Raw genomic sequence first — 21,366 nt, forward strand, 5'->3', positions numbered from 1 at the left:
AAGACATTACTCCTAGCTTCTTGTGATGATCAAGTCTCCAGCTGCTGTTGCTCCTGATTCCAGTGGCTCAGTATTAAGAATGAAGGCTTGTAACGCTAAAACTAAACATTTCGATGGGCAGAGCACAGATAACCTATCGTGTAGTTAACAACAAATAAATAAGTCATTGTGACGATCCTTAAACATCAATGACAAGTCTGTCGCAATATTCAGTGTGGCGCCAAAAGGCACGTGAATATCAAACTGTCGTTTTTTGTTGTTATTTTTTTCTACAAAACGAAAACAACAAGAAATATTAACAAGTATTTTTGCACGTGATAACGTGAAAGGGGTTAGAAAAACATCTTCGCATTTTGAAAGGTAGATTGAGGAATGTTCAGGTTAAGGCGAACTTCTAGTTTATGTGGCACGTGGTTTGTCTGTTGTTGTTTTTTTCATTAACTAGTAGGTGTACAATGCGTTTGGTAAACAAGATATCTGTATGTTGTACATCACATAGCGGCCCCTCTAATGGACTCTACAAAAACCGTAACTAATGAAGGAAAAGTCAAAGACGGAAAAATGTCCAGATTAATGTGGATGACATGTACTGTTAGTGGAGCTATCATTTTGGTCTTGGTGACGTTGCTTGTGGCATGCTCTATTCGACATCTACTTTATCGCAAGAGAACCCGGGCTGACGGTGAGCACAAAAACTAACCAAATTGCTTTTGTTTTTAAGATAATTATGTTTAAAAAATCGTAACTAATCTTGCCCATCCTTAATGTCATAATGTTAAAAGCATTCGTTGTCAGTTTGTTCTTTAACTGTTATATAATAACATAGTGAAGAAAAAATTCCGGAAAAAACAAACTATAAATCAATTTGGTGAATTTACGTTTTGGGAGTGTTGTCAGGGAAAGTTAAATTTGGTGTTTTACAAAAATGTTTTATCTCTCTTCACTTGAAGTTGATTTACCTCTAACTTACACAGATAAAGCTTAAACACTGCTAGTGTTTTGTTTACCTTGTTTGAGATGTGGAGAAACATTATAGTGATACTGATACTTCGATAATTCTGTAGTTGTTCTCCAGCTTCCACGCATGCGCCAGACCGACCACAGTTTAAAGCCCGTGAACAATACGGGGGGACCACCTTTCTTCTTATCAGGAACAAAACGTGCAGAGTACCATGGAGCATCTGGTCACCTGCAGGTTTGTTATGTTCTATAAAAACAAACAAAAAAAGTTTCTTTTTATTTTACTACTCTATTCAAGTTCCAAAATATTATAAAACTTTGTACATACTCGTGTAAATACGATCATTGATAAAATATTTACGAATTGAACTTTAAAATATAGGGACATTATGGTGTGACGATCAATTCAATTATTCGTTGGTAGAGAATAACCTTAGAATTGGCGGTGGGTAATGTTGACTAGCTTCCTTTCATGTGGTCCCTAATTTCTAAGCTAAGGACAGCGAGCTCAGATAGTCCTCGAGTAGCTTTGCCCAAACTAAGATTGGCAAACTAAGAATCAAATCCTTGTCTCTTGAAAGACACTTTCTTCCTCTTAAACTCGATTATAGATAGTTAGTGGAAGAGGAAAGTAAAAGCCTTGTGTATACATTTATCTCGGAGGCAAAAACCTTGAATATCTTAATTTAAAGAGAATTCCCTCTTTATTAGTGTTTCACTTCTTAAAGACTTGCAAATTGTTTAGATTTGTATACTAAAACTAAAGGTTTATTGTAACTTAAACTAGTCTTGGCCTTGCTATGTTAAGCTGTAAATCGGATGGTCTAAGGTTCGAGCGCGCCATGTAAAAACGTCCAATAGCTGTGCGTGCGTCAAGAGCTCCCCTACCAAAGGACGGGTATGTCTAAGTTTTGTGAGAGGGAAGTCTCTAACGTAGTTATGTGTAGCCATATGTACCGTTGAGGTTAGAATTGCTAAATATGAAAATTAATTTGTTTGAATTACAAAAATCTTTAAAACTAATCAACGTTTATCGAGGAGACATTTAAAATCATGAGTATATTCAGGAAGTTGAATCACGTTTATGAAACCTTTGGTTACTATTTCAAATATAATGTCTGAATAAATGAAAGAAACCGTATAATAATAACAACAGAACAAGTGTAAAACAACCTACAATTAAAGAACTGTTATGATGTACATACAGCTCAGTAACGTTGTTGTCACGTTATCTCTGTAGTATGTTCGTTATGAAACTATTGGTATGTTCCTAATGTAACCAATGGCATGTAAAGAGAAACTTCTGTATTTGACAGTTTTCAGATGGCGATTTTTCGTGGAACAATGATTCAAAAAACGAAGAGTTCCATATGCAACATATTTCCCACTTTGAAAAATGGGGTGAGTAAAAATTCCTATCTAGTCAGTACGAAGATGGTACTGGACCGTCAACGACAGTCACTCGAGCCGTAATTTGTTACTTTTATTTCGAATGTTGTTTAAAACCTGATATTGGAATAAAACTCCTGTAAATTATGGTTCATTATAAGGAAACAATTTCGCCGTTATGTCCCGTGACAAAGGAGGAACATCTTCTGTGATACCGCATACAGACTTAGGCTTACTGGTTTGGTAAGGTTTTGGTTTCACAGTGGTTGTAACAGTAACGTTAACACTTGTTTTCATTAAGAAGTTTGATGTCTGTTGACGTTTTTTTTAAATAAAGAGTCTTTAATTCACAGTCGATTTTATTGAAAAACCATGTTTGGCCTTTTAGTAAAGAAATAATAACGTGTATAGTTTTACTGGAAACTTTCATTATAATATTTCACCATAAGACTAGTTATTAAAAACTTCCCCCCACATAATTACAGAAATTTAATTTTCAACTGCACATACTTGTATTCCATAATACCTAAACTGGATTAGTAAAGAAACTAAAACCCTTTCTATTTATATTTAACTATTTTAAATTGTTAGTAGCAGCTTTCTACTAGGGGTAGAAGGAACGAGTACTTATATAATTTTATGGACGTATAGTCATTTAAAGCTATATCTCTGGACGGAAATATTCGACTAATTGACAGTTTATTGGGCCTGACATCTACAGGGTGGCCCGTAAGTCCCTACCTATCCATGTATCTTATGTATCCAGTGTATCTGGGTGCTGTTCCTTATTCTCGTTGCATAATATTATGCGACGCCATGTTCTGTGAGACATTTTCCTCAACATACGAGGGGTTATTGTTTCAAATGCCGCGGTAACAGCTGCCTTCAACTCATCATTAGTATTACTGAATATAACAAAATAAATTATGGATGAGTAAGGACTTACGGGCCACTCTGTAAATAACTTGTTGATGTCCACATGCACTGTAACATGTATTTCATCAAGCTTTCGGCCCTTTTTAAGATTTGGTTGCATTTCAAAATCATCCCAGTTTTCTATTAACTGTTTTCTATGCTCTCTAATTTAAAACTATAACCTGATTGAACACGACTGGCTGTCTTACACAATAATATTTTAACACTTAGTGTTTTAAAAAGGAAGTTAATTTAGTATTTGTATTTATTTTAACAGGTGGCGATCAAATACGGAAGTTAGGACGTTGTGAAAGTTCAGAACATAATAACCACCAGTGTCCCGATATACTACAACAGTTCACACTTGTGAATAAATCAGAAGCTTTTGAAGAAAATAATGCCAATGTAAATCATCTTTGTTTGATTGATTTTCGTCTTAAAACATGGTGATATTAAAATTCAAACATTAAGTTGTGAATGTTTCAGATAAAATCTGAAGATATTAGCACTTTATTACAAGTATCATAAATTTATAACTGTAAAGTTTGGTAAATTATCACTTTTTAAACAGTAAGTTTTTACCAAGTGTTTTTCCACTTTGGAGCAAAACTACACCGTAGTGTCTGCTATGTCCACAGCTGTGAATCGAACACTAGATGGCAGAGTTGTAAGTTCATGACCTTGATACTCGTCCCCCTAGAAGGGAGATTGTACCAAGTATAAGTAAGATTGTATCTCAGAATGGCGGTTATGGTTGATTGATACAAAGGATCTGAATATAGTTTCCTATTTTCAATGGAAATAACTTATCGTTGGTCGTAGCTGACTCTAGTATCAAGTTAGATAATAAATTAATATTTTAACTTCTAATAATTATAACTTAGCTAAAAATTCTAAAAGTAGAAGTAACAATGGTGTGATACACACTGTAACAACGTGACAGTGTTAAAGAAACTTGTGGAAACGTTGAATAACAAATTGAGTTTCTGTATTTATATTTGGATACAGGAAGAAGTTATTTTTATAAATAAAGTTGGGCCTGGTGTGGTTATGTCGTGTTGGTAATCATTGATAATAGCAGATTTTTTCCACTTTATCTTGTCTGATCACTTGTGAGATGTAACCATACCCTTTTTAGCACTTTCACTTTTTGTTTTAGATTAATTTTAATTTTTCTTTCCAAAAAATCGGCATTGATTCATTGGTATAATAAAAGTTGGATACCAATCCAAGTTTCCCACCGATCATGTCTTTCCATTACATTTTCCTAACGGATTTCCCGTTAAATCTTCCTCGTACACTTATCAAAGCAATTATGTGATGTAACACATCCTTGGCAAACTCCACTTCAAATCATATAATTCTACTCGCCGGTTCTTACTGTTGATTCTTGACCTTCGTTTAATCTGAGACCAATGGCATGTGTCTATAAAATCCCACCCTGTCCACTGTCTGTCTCTTGCATCTTATGTTGGACACAGCCAAAAGCTTTGGAGTACTGTAAGAAACTTTGACGTTAACGTTTCCACATTCGTTACACCTTCTGTCAGGTTCAGCATCTCTTCCCTGGTTCCATACAACCTACCTGGCATTTCTTCTCTATACTTATGTTACTTTTTTTTCTTAAAGGCAAAGCTAAACGAATGATTGTTTGTACTTTTTCCCGGCCCCACAGCGGCTCAGCGGTATGTCTGCGGACTTACAACGCTAAAATCCGGGTTTCGATACCCGTGGTGGGCAGAGCACAAGTAGTCTATTATGTCGCTTTGTGCTTAATTCAAAACACTAACAGCATACTTGTACTGTTCCCACGACGTATATCGAAACCCAGGTTTTAGTTTTATAAATCTACAAACTTACCGCTACTCCTCTGGGTGGGGGTAGAAAATGGCCGAAACAAAAAAAGATTTTACCAGAATAATGAACAGGAGAATTTGTTCTTTTTTTTCAGCGGAAAGCTGTTACTAAGATGTTAAAATAATCAAATATTTCCAAACATATCTAGGTGTTTTATATCACACTCGATAATATAAAATAAACTGTACCATAGTTAATAATTAACAGAGCTTGTATATACGGAGTTAGTTTTTGTATTTAGTTTTAAATTTCAATAAATTTGAACTTTTAATAGCACTTGTTTCACCTAGAAACTTGTATCTAACATCAAGTACATTATAAGATTTTGTATTCATGTTTAGAGTAAGTAATATATCGTAACAAGAAAGGTAGATATTATTTAACTTTTGAAGAAATTTAGCAGCGAGATGTGAATAGTTAACGTTATTCACGTAATAACTAGTAGAGAAAAAGCTGTTATAATGTAAGTAGTTAAGAACACGTTTAACTATTTTTCATTTTTACTGTAGAATTAACAAACGTAGAACTTGGTCTGTCTTGTAAACTGTAGTATTTTTACGGATTGGTGATACTCAAAAATATGTAGAGAAAACTTAAGATATATTCAGTTATTTGGATGTTGTAATTATAATACTGAAGTAACTTGCTTAACTTAATAAATAATCCCCGTCACACGAAATGTGGGCGTTATAACGTGATGGTCAATCCCACTATTCGTTGGTAAAAGTTGGCCGTGAGTGATGATAACTCGTTGCCTTCCCTCTAGTCTTACACTGCTAAATTAGGGACGGCGAGCACAGATAGCCCTGATGTAGCTTTGCGCGAAATTCAAAAAGCAAACAAACAAACTTAATAAATAATTAATTCCTTTAGACAATCTTCAAACCAGTACGAGGCCTCGTGAGTGTCGCACCTGGTCTTAATTCTAGTCCTTACAAAACTGTAAAATATTTAAAGTTTCTTTCATCTTAAAATTGAGCTCTACCTGAAAACCTGCATATATCTTATTATACAGTTGTTGTAATCTGTCGCTTGTAATATGGTCAAGTTTACAACCCCCTCTGCCCCACATTTGTCAGAGTTATAATGCGTTTGTTGAAAATGCAACTTCGCACCACACTTCACTGCTTTACTTCTTGTAGGTCAGTTTCACAGAGACCACAACACTGTTTACTATATATACTCTGTTATAAATTCATCTTTCGTTGTAGTGTCCTCTTACCCTGTCAGGTTATTGATTTAACGCGCTAAAAATCGATTTCGATACTCGTAATGGGCACAGCTTGTCTTACCTGTTCACAATAAAATGTTCATATGATGTGTGTGTTTATTTATCACTGTTTAATTTTTTTCTTTATTATTTTAGGGTTTAAAAAAGGATACACTTGCAGATCAACGGAAGGACCTCTAAAGGAAAAGACAAACTGTTCTAGCAGCCAAGAGGAATATTCTACCATTTTCTACCATTTTCGTAACAACAGGAGTGCGGAAAATATTTCAAACTATAAAGAAACGGGACAATTTTCTGGGTGATTTTAAACTCGGTGAAACTTGGGATAAGACGGCGACTTCAAAAGAAAACCGCCGTAGAGTTTCTCTAACTGTGCATAAAACTGTACAGTTGGTTTCCTCCTGTACAAAATGGAAGACACATTTAGTGTATATTAATAAGAATTTTCTAAAACACATCGATTCATTTAAATATACGGCTCCTAAACATGTATCGCTCTCAATCGTTCATAGATTTCAACGTGTCGTAGTTTGTCCCATAATATATTAGTTGAACCACACCTCATGCAAATCCACCTTTCTTTCTTTTTGTTAATACAAAACGTATTACAAAATATACGGAATCAGAAGAGGCGTTTTGTTTGAATGGTCAAAGTATTGTGACACATACAAACGCGTAATAGAAATAACTTCAAAAACAAAACGAAATCTTCTGAAATATGTTTGTATTTAAGTAGTAATTTTAGCACAAAATATTCAGTAAAAAAGTTTTACCTTTCAAACTGCATAACGAACCTTTTAAAAACTATGTTGAAATTATGAAGCAGGTACACATGTTAACTTCAACAAACTATTTAGAAATGACTGTCATAATTGTGTTTATGAATTTCTAATATTATAAATAATCGAGATTTGTAAAGATGGGTCTTTACCTTTGATACTGTATTCTGACTCTTTGATACTGACTCGTAGAGCCTGACTTTTTAAAAATATTCCTTTTGCAAGACAAACGCCCTAATAACCACTTACTTCACTGGCATTTATTAACTTACCCTTTCATCCTTTGGATAGCAAAGTTCATCTACAAATCTACTCCATCTAACTTGTTTCATGGTGTGGCCCGACATGGCCAAGCGTGTTAAGGCGTGCGACTCGTAATCTGAGGATCGCGGGTTCGCATTCCCGTCGCGCTAAACATGCCCGCCCTTTCAGCCGTGGGGGCGTTATAAAGTTACGGTCAATCCCACTATTCGTTGGTAAAAGAGTAGCCCAAGAGTTGGCGGTGGGTGGTGATGACTAGCTGCCTTCCCTCTAATCTTACACTGCTAAATTATGGACGGCTAGCACAGATAGCCCTCGTGTAGCTTTGTGCGAAAATCAAAAACAAACAATTGTTTCAGGGCCATTCTCTAACTCTTACTAGGGTAATTCTTATCCCCTCCCCCTCATCTCTGCCTCTACTGACTTTAACGGTTCCTAGGCCTATCATAGTTTCTCTGAGGGTACCATGTTAAAGAAGGTGGTAATGTTGGTTTTAAATTTAAGTTGTTTGTGTGGGTGTGTGTTTTTTTAATATAAGAGAACGTGGTACTTGTGGACGTGAAATGTTAGTATTAGAACATAACAAACAAAAGTCGGTCATTTAAGCCACTCCAGTAACCAAACGTTCACACACAGGTATACCATAGATGTCATTTGTCTCTTTAATGATCAGTGTACATCATTAACTTGTAGGAATAAGTTCGCAGAAAATAAATCTTTCAGGATAAAAGAACTCGGTTTGAATTAAAATAACGGATCTCGTTATAAAATCCTAAAAACGTTAAATGCTGACAAAAGTATAATTTCAAAAGCGACAGCTGGAACCTCGTAAGAATAAACTTCAAAAAAAAAAGCTAAAATGAATATGATTTGCCGTTTAGTTAACCCTAAAGTTACGACGAAAATAACTAGTGATATAATCATCTGATATTTAGAGATTTTCGCGTTCGATTGAATTGATTAAAAAGTCAAAGAAAACAAAATGGATGCTTGATTTTAATACTTTTATATCTGCGAATCAAGTCCTTCACAAGAAGAATGCTTTTTAACGATATGTGTAACCTCAACAGTCTTATGCTAATATTTATTAATCAGAGGTTATTTTTGTTGCTGTTCAAAACGCATAAATAAATGTTTATACGTGTATTCTTTGTGTATTATCGATGAGATAATTCACCCGTTAAGTCCTTTAATGACTTGACGGCCTTTTCTTTATTTTCTCATGTTGTACATGTGTAGTTTTACAACGTAAACACTATAAACTTATATTTCCCGAGTTGGTTAACCTGTCATTGCAGTGTAAGATAACAACGTTGTTTTTATATTATCCGTTATGGGTGTATTTATAATTTTTAATTATAAAAATAAGCCCTCCAGTGGCACAGCGGTATGTTGGTAGATTTAAAACGCCAGAGACGTTGTTTCGATACCCGTGGTGGGCAGAGCACAGATAGCCCATTGTGTAGCTTTATGCTTAACTTCAAACAAATGAAAAATATAAAATATCTTTAAAGCAATATATTGTTTCTGCCCCTACAACACCAATTAAAATTTGTATAATGTTAGTAATAATTTTACTAAATGATGGTATTATTAGAAAAAAAAAACTTAAGCTCGTATAACCAAATTACGGGCCCGGCATGGCCAGGTGGTTAAGGCACTCGACTCGTAATCTAAGGGTCGCAGGTTTGAATCCTCGTATACTGAAAAGCAAAATGGAAGACGTTCTAGTCTCACAAATTCAGTATCAACCTTTAATCAGTGAAATCTTCAAGCTATATCGACTTGAAAACGTTGACCCATTTTTGTTTTTCCTGTTCCCCAAGATCAATAAATTCAATGTGCAGTTCTGTATTGTTTATTATATTCTAAACATACCTTTTAAGAGCTAATTTTATAAAGGAATTCTTTATCCCTTAACTGAATTATGTATTTCTAGAGATAACTCAATCTTGGCAATCTATATTTCCAGCATTTTGATAAAGTGTAATTAATATAAGTAACTTATTCATATCAATCTCTGCTTGTCAGTCGAATAGTATTGAGTCAAACTGAAAAAAAAAATCTCTAATAGTTCCCTTAGTATGCGAGGAAAGTTTCAGGTCACACACTCAGAGACAGAAGCTCTTGCTATTATTGATAGATATATATAAACAAGAGTGAAAATAATTGCGGAAAGACGCTGGTGATGCACACAGAAGTCACAAACAGTGAGTAATTGTAACAGCACGATCAATTTGTTATTACAGTAATACGTTATAAGAGAAAATACAAAATAAAAGCAGACAAGATGTACAATACACTAGTAGTTTGTATTTGTTTTTTAAACAGGTTTTGTTTTGTCTATATATTAGCTCATGTTTGTGTTTCAAAGTACTTTTAACAACATTATTTTTATTTAATTTTTGTAATGCATATTGGTGCATAGATGACATTTTAATACGAGATATAAACGACCTTATAACATCTAATTGTTGTTTTTATTTAAGTTGCATAGAAGACATTTTAATGCCAGATATAAACAACCTTATAACACCTAACTGTTGTTTTTATTTAAGTTGCATAGAAGACATTTTAATACCAGACATAAACAACCTTATAACACCTAACTGTTGTTTATATTTAAGTTGCATAGAAGACATTTTAATGCCAGATATAAACAACCTTATAACACCTAACTGTTGTTTTTATTTAAGTTGCATAAAAGACATTTTAATACCAGACATAAACAACCTTATAACACCTAACTGTTGTTTTATTTAAGTTACATAGAAGACATTTTAATGTCAGATATAAACAACCTTATAACACCTAACTGTTGTTTTTATTTAAGTTACATAGAAGACATTTTAATGCCAGATATAAACGACCTTATAACACCTAACTGTTGTTTATATTTAAGTTACATAGAAGACATTTTAATGCCAGATATAAACAACCTTATAACACCTAACTGTTGTTTTTATTTAAGTTGCATAAAAGACATTTTAATACCAGACATAAACAACCTTATAACACCTAACTGTTGTTTTTATTTAAGTTACATAGAAGACATTTTAATGCCAGATATAAACAACCTTATAACACCTAACTGTTGTTTTTATTTAAGTTACATAGAAGACATTTTAATGCCAGATATAAACGACCTTATAACACCTAACTGTTGTTTATATTTAAGTTACATAGAAGACATTTTAATGCCAGATATAAAAAACCTTATAACACCTAACTGTTGTTTTTAAGACACTCAAAGTTTCATTTTACAGCTTTTTCATGAGTGTCCCACTAAAACACCGTAACTGACAGTACAAGACTTCAAACAGCTTTTGTGTTTTTAGTGAAGTTGTAAAGCAAAACGTTGAATGTCTAATTAAATACATAAACAACCTGGTGTTATAAGATCGTTTATTTATAATTTTAACATTATTAAAATTTTCGTTTTTAAGTTAAATTATTTTGCAAATACCTCTATGTTTTATAAAAAATATTAACAAAACATAGTGCACGAAATATTATTTAACTGTAATTAAACAGCTACCAAAACTGTAATAATTCTTATTTTTGCAATATTTCAGCGCACAATTAGCTTCTCTGACAAATATGTTGAAAGTAGAACTCGTACCTTTTAGTAATTTTCTACTCCCTTAATTCTGATTTATTTCTTAGTTTTGATTTCATAGTACTCCACCAGATGGCACAAAATACCTGGTACAGATAAGAAACTCAAGTTTCTTAAGTTTTCAAGAGTTTCATGAAATATCACTGATAGTAAGTAACTGTTGTGTAAGTTCAACAGCTATAGATTATTTGTATCAAAACATAAAAGAAACATGAATGTTTTGAACATAGTTTTCTCTCCTATTTCTTCAATGTCTGATTATATAAACTTCTTGTGCTGCGTAATAACTGTTTAAATATTCTAGTTGTTATTTTTAAGTTTTTCACAAAGCTACACTGTTGGTTATCTGTGCACAACCATCCATAGTTTTCAGTTAAATAATAAACTAGAGGGCAGTCCACCGGCAGTTCTTAAGTGTGTGTGTATGTGTTTTCACATAGCAAAGCCATATCGGGCTATCTGCTGAGCTCTTAAGTAATTATTGTACGATCTAACATATACCACCACAAAGTACGGGACATGAACCATGAATTCCCGAGTTCACATTCTGGGCACGGTAATTACTAGGCAACGCGTGCATTAAGTATTATGAAAATAAAATTAAGTATGCTAATTTTGACAACCGAACTTTATGAAGACAAATAATTTGTAAATCAATATTCTTGTAAGAAGAGCGTACATCACTTGTCACTTTATGTTTCACTGAAATAAATACGTGTTCGTTCATTACAAACTAACCAGTAACGACATGTATAGGCCCGGCATGGCCAAGTAGTTAAGGCGCTCGACTCATGATCCGAGGGTCACGGGTTTGAATTCCCGTCATCCCAAACATGCTCGCCCTTTCAGCCGTGGGGGCATTATAATGTTACGGTCAATCCCACTATTCGTTGGTAAAAGAGTAGCTCAAGAATTGACGGTGAATAGTGATGACTAGCTCTCTTCCCTCTAGTCTTACACTGTTAAATTAGTGACGGCTAGCATATATAGCCCTTGTGTAACTTTGCGCGAAATTCAAAGACAAACAAACGACATGTATAATGTTTATCTAGGTGAAGTCACTGTACTTTTTTTTTAATTAAATAATTGATAATTACATTATTACAAACTGTTGATGCTGTTGAAAACAGTTTGTCTCTGTGTGTGTTATTTCATAAGTGCTTGAATGAACTATTTATTTGCTTATATTAACATGTTTGTCTCGTTAGGATTAAAGTTAAACGTCGAAAACAAATGTTCTGGAAAATTAGGATGAATTGAAATAATTATTAAACAAAATCTTGAATCACACCTTCTTTATCATGCTCTCCTTTAACGTTTTGTTCTCGTTAATTCAAAACCTACAGCGTTAACAGTTTAAGACCTCATAAAACATTTATATGAAAAACGTAGATGGCGCTGCTAGATCACATTGAAATAAGGTAAATTTTATTTAATCCAACGAATAAAGTAGTTAGTAGTAAGTGAAAGGAGTCCCGCAGGAGGGGTTGTTAGCCCTATATTACTTATCATGTATGTGAGTAATATGCCTCTGTCGGACCTAAATTTAGGTTATGCATCACAGTTCGCTGACGATGTAGCAGTCTGGAAAAGTGCCCCCACTCCGTCAATAGCAGCAACGAACCTACAACCAGTCCTAAATAATATCGAAGAATACTGCCAGAAATACAGAATCAAAATCGATATTCCAAAAACCCAAGTCATATTATTCACCAGACTGAATAAGCTGAAAAGGATCCACCAAAACTCTATATGAATGGATCACTTTTACTGACTGCTACTTCTGCTAAATTTCTAGGTCTAACCTATGATTCAAAATTAACGTGGCTACCACATATTAAAATGTACTGATACGAATCTGGAAAAGAGCAAACTATGCAAGAAGTCTTTCAGGTAAAATCCAAGGAACATCACCAGACAACATACTTAAAATCTACAAAACGTACATTAGACCAACAATAGAATATGCATCACCTGCCTGGATTAACATAGCACCCACACATGTACAGAAACTTCAACGTATACAAAATTCAGTACTAACTTCAGCATATAAAGTACCACGTAGCACCTCAACCACATTCATGCACAAGTATGCAAACATAGACACAATATCTGAAAGACTCTTGCATAATTCTCTAAAATATTTCAATAAGAATTGGCATAAAAATGACTTAATGTGTGATCTCGACAGATATCACGTACATGATGTAAATGGTCCTAAATACCTCTCCCCTTTTAACATATATTTAAGAAATGTAACACAAGCTGGCCACTATGCACTAGACACTTAGTCCTTGTTCTTTTTTTATTATAATAATTATTATTTTTCCTTTTTAATCTTTTTTTCTTTTTTTAATCATTTTTTTCTCTTATTCAATTATTGAATAATAATTATTATTATTACTTTCTTTTTGTGTGTGTGTGTGTTACTACAAGTAGTAGTAGCATTCTCTCTATCGAGAAAAAGGATAAAAATACAAAAATATATATATATATATATATGAAAATACAAAAAAATAAAAAATGAAGAAAAAAAACACAAGAGAAATAATAAAAGGAAAAAAAAAACTTCTTGTTCGTCCATGCATGGACTGAGCCCTGAAATGGGCCTGAGTATGATGTTATACTTTTACTCTGGCCCAAAGCTTAAAAAAACAACAACAACAAAAAAACCCTAAAGACAGACGCTCTAATCGTTCGGGAGGGAGGAAGAGGTCAAATGTACCTGACCCTCCTGGGTATTTAACAACATCAATACCCAAATACCGACACAGTGAAACTTGGAAGTAAGTGAATGACAAATTTCGGACATGACAGAATGACTACGGGTAACTTCACATTGAGTAGTTATGATTTAATAGGAATTTTTCTGTTCAAGTGTTAACATTTCTTAGATGTGATAATCTAACTAAAATTCAAGTTTCGATACCTGCGATTGACAGTGCTTTGTGCTTTTCATGTAACAAAGCCACATCATGCTATCTGCTAAACCCACCGAGGGGAAGCGGACCCCTGATTTTAGCGTTGCAAATCCGTAGACTTATTTCTGTGTTAGCGGCGGTAGCGATTGACAGATCATTCATTGTGTAGTTTTATGCTGGAGAAGAAACAAACAAATTGTAATATTTTGTTCTAATTTTCTATTCAATATCAGGTTGTTTTGTTTAATCTTGTTTTATGATAAATGAGTATTTAGTTCATCGTGAATTGTTTAATTCTGTATTAAACAATTACTGTTCAGTAATCTGATGCAACATTTTATTTGGTTTTATGTATTTTCCAACTGTTTATTGTGCATCAGTTTACGTTTTACACATTTTATTTAATGTGTGTGTTTTTTATTATGCACTTCTCCCTTACTGCTCAACTCTGCATGGCCAGGTGGTTAAGGCTCTCGACTCGTAATACGAGGATTGCGGGTTCGAATCCCTGTCACAGCAAACATGCTCGCCCTTTCAGTCGTGGGGGCGTTATAATGTGACTGTCAATCCCACTATTCGTTGGTAAAGAATAGTCTAAGAGTTGACGGTGGATGGTGATTACTAGTTTCCTTTCCTCTAGTCTTACACTGCTAAATTATGGACGGCTAGCGCAGATAACCCTCGTGTAGCTTTGCGCTAAATTCAAATCAAACCAAACCGTTTAAATACACTTTATTACACTTGTACCTGTGATAATATTTGAACAATCACAAAAGACTTTTAATACAAATAATCATGATAGGGAAGTATCTCATGTATTTATTTTATTTTAAACCTAAACTAAAATAGAAGCACTTAGGTCCTTTAAAGCTAAGTATAAAGTAGAAAGGTTTAGGCCTGGCATGGCCTAGCGCGTTAAGGCGTGCGCTTCGTAATCTGAGGGTCGCGGGTTCGCGCCCGAATCGCGCAAAACATGCTTGCCCTCCCAGCCGTGGGGGCGTTATAATGTGACGGTCAATCCCACTTTTCGTTGGTAAAAGAGTAGCCCAAGAGTTGGCGGTGGATGGTGATGACTAGCTGCCTTCCCTCTAGTCTTACACTGCTAAATTAGGGACGGCTAGCACAGATAGCCCTCGAGTAGCTTTGTGCGAAAGTCCAAAACAAACAAACAGAAGTGTTTAGAGTTAGATAAAACCATAAATAATGTTATTACGAACCATACCAATGAAATTTTGTTTTCTAGTTAAAAGCATTCAAATGTTTAATTATATTCTTTAAATGCCGTAATTATAAAGCAAAATAGTGGAGGCGCAGATTCAAGATTTCTAAAAGTCTAGAAATCCTCACCAATCTGTGGGCACACCTCTGTAACTGTTACATTATATTGATAGATTAAACCTTAAATTTCTTTTGGAAAGGATTAAGAACCTTTTACTTTCATTAGATGGACACATGGACACAATTTCGGAGTGACGTGAACACGTACGTTTAGGTACAAACGTTTATCAGCCCTAAATTAGAGCAGCAAGTTAGGTATATAACTAAACGGATCTATCATTTCACTTTAGATATCACCATAGTTCGTTAGTTCACAGGTCACACTGAGAACCTCTCTGCAGATCAAACACAGAACATGTTTACAGATTACAGATTAAAAAACACACACATTCCCGTCGTGTGGAACGCCATTTATTTTCAGTGAAGGGACATGAAATCTATAGAATCCGTAGTCCAGTATGTCAACCACTACAAAGAGATCGTATCGTATCAGAACAAAAATGTATCGTTTGAAAAGATATGATTCAATAAAGTATACAAATATGTAACATTATTTCGCCAAATAATTGTAATTGGCATGTGTTTGTCTTATAATTCATAGTAGAAGATTATACACGATTATTTCAAAAAATACATTAGTGCCCTTGGAAGTCTTGAGAACAAATAAACTTACCATTGACCACTACTTAAAACACACAATTACAGGGACACCAAATACAAACAAAATTTTAGAAACTTGTGACAATTTTCTCCATATAAAATATAATGAATCACTTTTGATTCATTCCAGACGTCACTCCATTAATATGTATACTACCTGGCCACTTTAACATTTTATTATTATTAATTTTACCATTATGGTTTTATCCATTTTTATGTTACTGTTATCATATTCTCTATTTTTATTATCAACGAGTCAAAACTGTTCGACTACACTGGTATCATGTACACTTTATATTGTTGTAGCTCTATTTTGTTTTCTGTTACCGTTATTTAGAATCATTTTGGTAGTAACCTGTCATAGTTTCTTAATAAAGGGTAAGACTAAACGTCAGGTGCAGGTAATTAAGTATTTTTATCTGAAGTTGTTTGTCGTTTGTACATAGTAAGTTTGAAATCGTTGTGTTATTTTTCTTTATTTAAGAAATGCTTTTCGATTCTGCATAATTAAATAAGGCTCTTAATCTAATTAAATAAGGCTCTTATTCTCTTTGGAAACACTTTATCACCATCACAACCAACACTTCACTACAGACGTTTTAATTATTAAATGAATTGACTGACATCACGAATTACACGAAATCCTAAGAACTTTCCTTTATACTGAAAAGCAAAATGGAAGACGTTCTAGTCTCACAAATTCAGTATCAACCTTTAATCAGTGAAATCTTCAAGCTATATCGACTTGAAAACGTTAACCCATTTTTGTTTTTCCTGTTCCCCAAGATCAATAAATTCAATGTGCAGTTCCGTATTGCACATTTAATGTATGTTTATTATATTCTAAACATACCTTTTAAGAGCTAATTTTATAAAGGAATTCTTTATCCCTTAACTGAGTTATGTATTTGTAGAGATAACTCAATCTTGGCAATCTATATTTCCAGCATTTTGATAAAGTGTAATTAATATAAGTAACTTATTCATATCAATCTCTGCTTGTCAGTCGAATAGTATTGAGTCAAACTGAAAAAAAAATCTCTAATAGTCCCCTTAGTATGCGAGGAAAGTTTCAGGTCACACACTCAGAGACAGAAGCTCTTGCTATTATTGATAGATATATATAAACAAGAGTGAAAATAATTGCGGAAAGACGCTGGTGATGCACACAGAAGTCACAAACAGTGAGTAATTGTAACAGCACGATCAATTTGTTATTACAGTAATACGTTATAAGAGAAAATACAAAATAAAAGCAGACAAGATGTACAATACACTAGTAGTTTGTATTTGTTTTTTAAACGGGTTTTGTTTTGTCTATATATTAGCTCATGTTTGTGTTTCAAAGTACTTTTAACAACATTATTTTTATTTAATTTTTGTAATGCATATTGGTGCATAGAGGACATTTTAATACGAGATATAAACGACCTTATAACATCTAATTGTTGTTTTTATTTAAGTTGCATAGAAGACATTTTAATGCCAGATATAAACAACCTTATAACACCTAACTGTTGTTTTTATTTAAGTTGCATAGAAGACATTTTAATACCAGACATAAACAACCTTATAACACCTAACTGTTGTTTATATTTAAGTTGCATAGAAGACATTTTAATGCCAGATATAAACAACCTTATAACACCTAACTGTTGTTTTTATTTAAGTTGCATAAAAGACATTTTAATACCAGACATAAACAACCTTATAACACCTAACTGTTGTTTTTATTTAAGTTACATAGAAGACATTTTAATGTCAGATATAAACAACCTTATAACACCTAACTGTTGTTTTTATTTAAGTTACATAGAAGACATTTTAATGCCAGATATAAACGACCTTATAACACCTAACTGTTGTTTATATTTAAGTTACATAGAAGACATTTTAATGCCAGATATAAACAACCTTATAACACCTAACTGTTGTTTTTATTTAAGTTGCATAAAGACATTTTAATACCAGATATAAACAACCTTATAACACCTAACTGTTGTTTTATTTAAGTTACATAGAAGACATTTTAATGCCAGATATAAACAACCTTATAACACCTAACTGTTGTTTTTATTTAAGTTACATAGAAGACATTTTAATGCCAGATATAAACAACCTTATAACACCTAACTGTTGTTTATATTTAAGTTACATAGAAGACATTTTAATGCCAGATATAAAAAACCTTATAACACCTAACTGTTGTTTTTAAGACACTCAAAGTTTCATTTTACAGCTTTTTCATGAGTGTCCCACTAAAACACCGTAACTGACAGTACAAGACTTCAAACAGCTTTTGTGTTTTAGTGAAGAAGTTGTAAAGCAAAACGTTGAATGTCTAATTAAATACATAAACAACCTGGTGTTATAAGATCGTTTATTTATAATTTTAACATTATTAAAATTTTCGTTTTTAAGTTAAATTATTTTGCAAATACCTCTATGTTTTATAAAAAATATTAACAAACATAGTGCACGAAATATTATTTAACTGTAATTAAACAGCTACCAAAACTGTAATAATTCTTATTTTTGCAATATTTCAGCGCACAATTAGCTTCTCTGACAAATATGTTGAAAGTAGAACTCGTACCTTTTAGTAATTTTCTACTCCCTTAATTCTGATTTATTTCTTAGTTTTGATTTCATAGTACTCCACCAGATGGCACAAAAATACCTGGTACAGATAAGAAACTCAAGTTTCTTAAGTTTTCAAGAGTTTCATGAAATATCACTGATAGTAAGTAACTGTTGTGTAAGTTCAACAGCTATAGATTATTTGTATCAAAACATAAAAGAAACATGAATGTTTTGAACATAGTTTTCTCTCCTATTTCTTCAATGTCTGATTATATAAACTTCTTGTGCTGCGTAATAACTGTTTAAATATTCTAGTTGTTATTTTTAAGTTTTTCACAAAGCTACACTGTTGGTTATCTGTGCACAACCATCCATAGTTTTCAGTTAAATAATAAACTAGAGGGCAGTCCACCGGCAGTTCTTAAGTGTGTGTGTATGTGTTTTCACATAGCAAAGCCATATCGGGCTATCTGCTGAGCTCTTAAGTAATTATTGTACGATCTAACATATACCACCACAAAGTACGGGACATGAACCATGAATTCCCGAGTTCACATTCTGGGCACGGTAATTACTAGGCAACGCATGCATTAAGTATTATGAAAATAAAATTAAGTATGCTAATTTTGACAACCGAACTTTATGAAGACAAATAATTTGTAAATCAATATTCTTGTAAGAAGAGCGTACATCACTTGTCACTTTATGTTTCACTGAAATAAATACGTGTTCGTTCATTACAAACTAACCAGTAACGACATGTATAGGCCCGGCATGGCCAAGTAGTTAAGGCGCTCGACTCATGATCCGAGGGTCACGGGTTTGAATTCCCGTCATCCCAAACATGCTCGCCCTTTCAGCCGTGGGGCGTTATAATGTTACGGTCAATCCCACTATTCGTTGGTAAAAGAGTAGCTCAAGAATTGACGGTGAATAGTGATGACTAGCTCTCTTCCCTCTAGTCTTACACTGTTAAATTAGTGACGGCTAGCATATATAGCCCTTGTGTAACTTTGCGCGAAATTCAAAGACAAACAAACGACATGTATAATGTTTATCTAGGTGAAGTCACTGTACTTTTTTTTTTAATTAAATAATTGATAATTACATTATTACAAACTGTTGATGCTGTTGAAAACAGTTTGTCTCTGTGTGTGTTATTTCATAAGTGCTTGAATGAACTATTTATTTGCTTATATTAACATGTTTGTCTCGTTAGGATTAAAGTTAAACGTCGAAAACAAATGTTCTGGAAAATTAGGATGAATTGAAATAATTATTAAACAAAATCTTGAATCACACCTTCTTTATCATGCTCTCCTTTAACGTTTTGTTCTCGTTAATTCAAAACCTACAGCGTTAACAGTTTAAGACCTCATAAAAACATTTATATGAAAAAACGTAGATGGCGCTGCTAGATCACATTGAAATAAGGTAAATTTTATTTAATCCAACGAATAAAGTAGTTAGTAGTAAGTGAAAGGAGTCCCGCAGGAGGGGTTGTTAGCCCTATATTACTTATCATGTATGTGAGTAATATGCCTCTGTCGGACCTAAATTTAGGTTATGCATCACAGTTCGCTGACGATGTAGCAGTCTGGAAAAGTGCCCCCACTCCGTCAATAGCAGCAACGAACCTACAACCAGTCCTAAATAACATCGAAGAATACTGCCAGAAATACAGAATCAAAATCGATATTCCAAAACCCAAGTCATATTATTCACCAGACTGAATAAGCTGAAAAGGATCCACCAAAACTCTATATGAATGGATCACTTTTACTGACTGCTACTTCTGCTAAATTTCTAGGTCTAACCTATGATTCAAAATTAACGTGGCTACCACATATAAAAATGTACTGATACGAATCTGGAAAAGAGCAAACTATGCAAGAAGTCTTTCAGGTAAAATCCAAGGAACATCACCAGACAACATACTTAAAATCTACAAAACGTACATTAGACCAACAATAGAATATGCATCACCTGCCTGGATTAACATAGCACCCACACATGTACAGAAACTTCAACGTATACAAAATTCAGTACTAACTTCAGCATATAAAGTACCACGTAGCACCTCAACCACATTCATGCACAAGTATGCAAACATAGACACAATATCTGAAAGACTCTTGCATAATTCTCTAAAATATTTCAATAAGAATTGGCATAAAAATGACTTAATGTGTGATCTCGACAGATATCACGTACATGATGTAAATGGTCCTAAATACCTCTCCCCTTTTAACATATATTTAAGAAATGTAACACAAGCTGGCCACTATGCACTAGACACTTAGTCCTTGTTCTTTTTTATTATTATAATTATTATTTTTCTTTTTTAATCTTTTTTTCTTTTTTCAATCATTTTTTTCTCTTATTCAATTATTGAATAATAATTATTATTATTACTTTCTTTTTTTGTGTGTGTGTGTTACTACAAGTAGTAGTAGCATTCTCTCTATCGAGAAAAAGGATAAAAATACAAAATATATATATATATATATATGAAAATACAAAAAAATAAAAAATGAAGAAAAAAAACACAAGAGAAATAATAAAAGGAAAAAAAAAACTTCTTGTTCGTCCATGCATGGACTGAGCCCTGAAATGGGCCTGAGTATGATGATATACTTTTACTCTGGCCCAAAGCTTAAAAAAAACAACAACAAAAAAACCCTAAAGACAGACGCTCTAATCGTTCGGGAGGGAGGAAGAGGTCAAATGTACCTGACCCTCCTGGGTATTTAACAACATCAATACCCAAGTACCGACACAGTGAAACTTGGAAGTAAGTGAATGACAAATTTCGGACATGACAGAATGACTACGGGTAACTTCACATTGAGTAGTTATGATTTAATAGGAATTTTTTTGTTCAAGTGTTAACATTTCTTAGATGTGATAATC

General features: G+C 33.4%; 1 protein-coding gene across 1 annotated transcript in view; it reads left to right on the plus strand.

Moving 5' to 3' along the window:
* The window catches only part of LOC143233240 (nephrin-like), a 313,070-nt gene extending 304,452 nt beyond the window's left edge, over window positions 1-8,618 (plus strand). Inside the window, exons 18-22 of the mRNA XM_076469227.1 lie at window positions 500-682; window positions 1,065-1,195; window positions 2,277-2,361; window positions 3,542-3,669; window positions 6,488-8,618. Coding sequence (XP_076325342.1) covers window positions 500-682; window positions 1,065-1,195; window positions 2,277-2,361; window positions 3,542-3,669; window positions 6,488-6,532 — 572 coding nt within the window. The 3' untranslated portion in view covers window positions 6,533-8,618. The remainder of the gene's footprint in view (window positions 1-499; window positions 683-1,064; window positions 1,196-2,276; window positions 2,362-3,541; window positions 3,670-6,487) is intronic.
* The last annotated feature ends 12,748 nt before the right edge of the window (window positions 8,619-21,366 follow it).

This window comes from Tachypleus tridentatus, chromosome 12 (genome assembly GCF_004210375.1).
Source record: "Tachypleus tridentatus isolate NWPU-2018 chromosome 12, ASM421037v1, whole genome shotgun sequence".
Classification (NCBI taxonomy): Eukaryota; Metazoa; Arthropoda; class Merostomata; order Xiphosura; family Limulidae; genus Tachypleus; species Tachypleus tridentatus.